We start from the raw sequence: 2,261 nt of genomic DNA, 5'->3' as shown, positions 1-2,261 counted from the left end.
CAGATGGTCTCATAAAAGTATGAAACCACAAGAGGCAGTCGTGCTCACGACCACGTCACTATCAGCGTGATCCAAACGAACCACGCACTCGTAGATGTCCAGATGGTGTCCCACAACGTCAGTAGGCAAGTCGAAACATTCAGGGAAACGAACTTCTTTACAGAGTTAAAGGATAGTAAACGTTCATTTGTCATGTTCGACACAGAAATCTCTCGACAAGTCGCCAAGCTACCGTTTCCTGCTGCGAGCGCTCGCTGTAGACTTCTCCGATGCGGTACTAGACTTGGATCTTCGGCTCTGGCAGCTAGGTTCACGATTTTCCTTGCATTCCCTTTGGTCCAGGGTCTTCTTCATGCGTTCCATGTTTTGTTCCCTGAAAACAGATTCTCGTCTGACAGCAGTCTTGGCACATTCAGCCGTGGTGTTCACAGGCAGTGTTCGCAGAGCAAGCAGCGATGCAAACATCAGCGATCCTGCAATGGCGAATGACACGTCCTCGCGGCCCATCCTCTGCAACGGTATGCCCAGATAGGCCATGGTGGCGCCGACGCCGCCGAATCCGTGAGTCCAACCCGCCGCTGCGCCACGAACCCCAGTTGGCAATAGCTCGAAGCTGTAAGCGCCGAGAACTATGTATCCAACAAAAACCAGAGCTTTGGAGGACGTGGCAAGGGTCTGTTTTACGATGAGCAAATTCGAGGTTGCGGTGAGGCTCAACACGCACTGCAGAACGCCAAGCACCGCGAAGCAGACGCTGGTGAACTTCAGCAGGGTGACTCTCGTTATCAGCAGGAACATCGCCGCAAAGCTGACCATGACGACCACCATCGAGATCCAGTTCAGCGTCCGTGACTGACGCATTATTGAGGAGGAAAGCACGACGCGCAAAACAAATGTCACAGAAAAGCAGCTGAAGTACATGACAATCGCTCTCTTACGAATAGAGACTCCTTGGAGCAACTCCACGTAAGCTGCATGCTGCTCTTGTTGACCGGTATCGGAGGCTTTGTTCTTCAGCTTGTCCAAGAGGCACGCCGTGTTGTGCAAGGGAAATAGGTTGGTTTCGGCAGCGACGAGCATGACGTCTTCCGCCTCACGCAGTCGGGCCTTCGCGACCAGCCACCGTGGTGATTCCACAACCACGCAGAAAACCGCGGCTGAGAATGCCGTGGGCAAAAGGAAAATTGCCTGCATCAGCTTCCAGTTGATGCTAAGGAGCGCCATGATTGCAAACCACAGGCCGGATATGACGGTTCCCACTGCCCCGGCGATCACTAAGTGCAGCGGCCGGTTTTCGTGAGTCGTGATCTCGAAGAAAAGGACGCTGGTTACGACGTACAGGGCGGACGCGCTTCCTGAAGCGACGAACTCGACCAAGACGTACAGAGCGTATCTCCTCACCAGGCACAAAGCAAGGGTCGATGTCACCAAAGTTACTGTGGATGCCAGAAGGACGGGTCTACGGCCTATGGTGTCAGCGACAGATCCAGCTACGATGCCGACAATGATTGTGCCAGCGCCGTTGAATACCACAAGAGCAGCGCGCAGGAGCCGTCGGTGGCACACCAGATCCCACTGGCTTACTATCGAAGTAGTTACCTGTTCTTGGTCGTATTCCCAAGCTACGCACGGTACCGTTGCGGTGTCGTTGATGTTGTCGAGGTCTGCGTACTGGCGACACCTGCTGTAGTGTCCGTCCACTTCCAGAGGAATGGCGACGTCCTTCCATTCTTGCGTGGACATGTTCCAATGCTCCGGTCGCTTGCACCAGTGGTCTACGTCCCGCAGTGTAAGTGGGATAACGTATACATGACAGTGCTTGACACAGATGACTAGAATGCACAGGAGCAATAAGCGCCTCTGGAAGACGCCTTGTCCGAAGCCATCGTAGCAGTCGAATTCTTCGCTCGATAGAAGATCCCGAGTTTGCAGCCGACGAGGAAGGAAGAGACTCATGGCTTCAGTACAAAGGAATCCCTGGCGATGTCTTGCAGTAGTTATTTTACATTCTCTGCTGAGCACTCGGGGCGATGAAGTATGGAAAGCAGCTTCTTCTTCTAATGCGCGCTCTAAGCTTACCCTTCTTCTTCCAATGAAATGCCTCGTGCTCAAGGTGGTCATATGCTGTTGTACCTAGGACTAAGCGGCTTGAATAGCCCTTCATAGCTTTTATTTTTATCGAAGAGTAGGAAACTTATCGGCTTTGGCAATGAGGATCACACGTGCACTTGCCGCCGCAGTACTTCACCAATCGGTAGTGT

General features: G+C 52.9%; 1 protein-coding gene across 1 annotated transcript; it reads right to left on the bottom strand.

The window, feature by feature from the left end:
* Positions 1 to 228: 228 nt before the first annotated feature.
* On the bottom strand, positions 229 to 1,743 carry LOC144103449 (solute carrier family 22 member 13-like). Its single transcript, XM_077636164.1, has one exon. It carries the CDS (start codon positions 1,741 to 1,743, stop codon positions 229 to 231), a length of 1,515 nt encoding a protein of 504 aa, XP_077492290.1.
* Positions 1,744 to 2,261: the final 518 nt, after the last annotated feature.

The sequence above is a fragment of the Amblyomma americanum genome, chromosome 9 (assembly GCF_052857255.1).
Source record: "Amblyomma americanum isolate KBUSLIRL-KWMA chromosome 9, ASM5285725v1, whole genome shotgun sequence".
NCBI lineage: Eukaryota > Metazoa > Arthropoda > Arachnida > Ixodida > Ixodidae > Amblyomma > Amblyomma americanum.
This window is presented reverse-complemented; position numbering and strand designations above follow the sequence as displayed.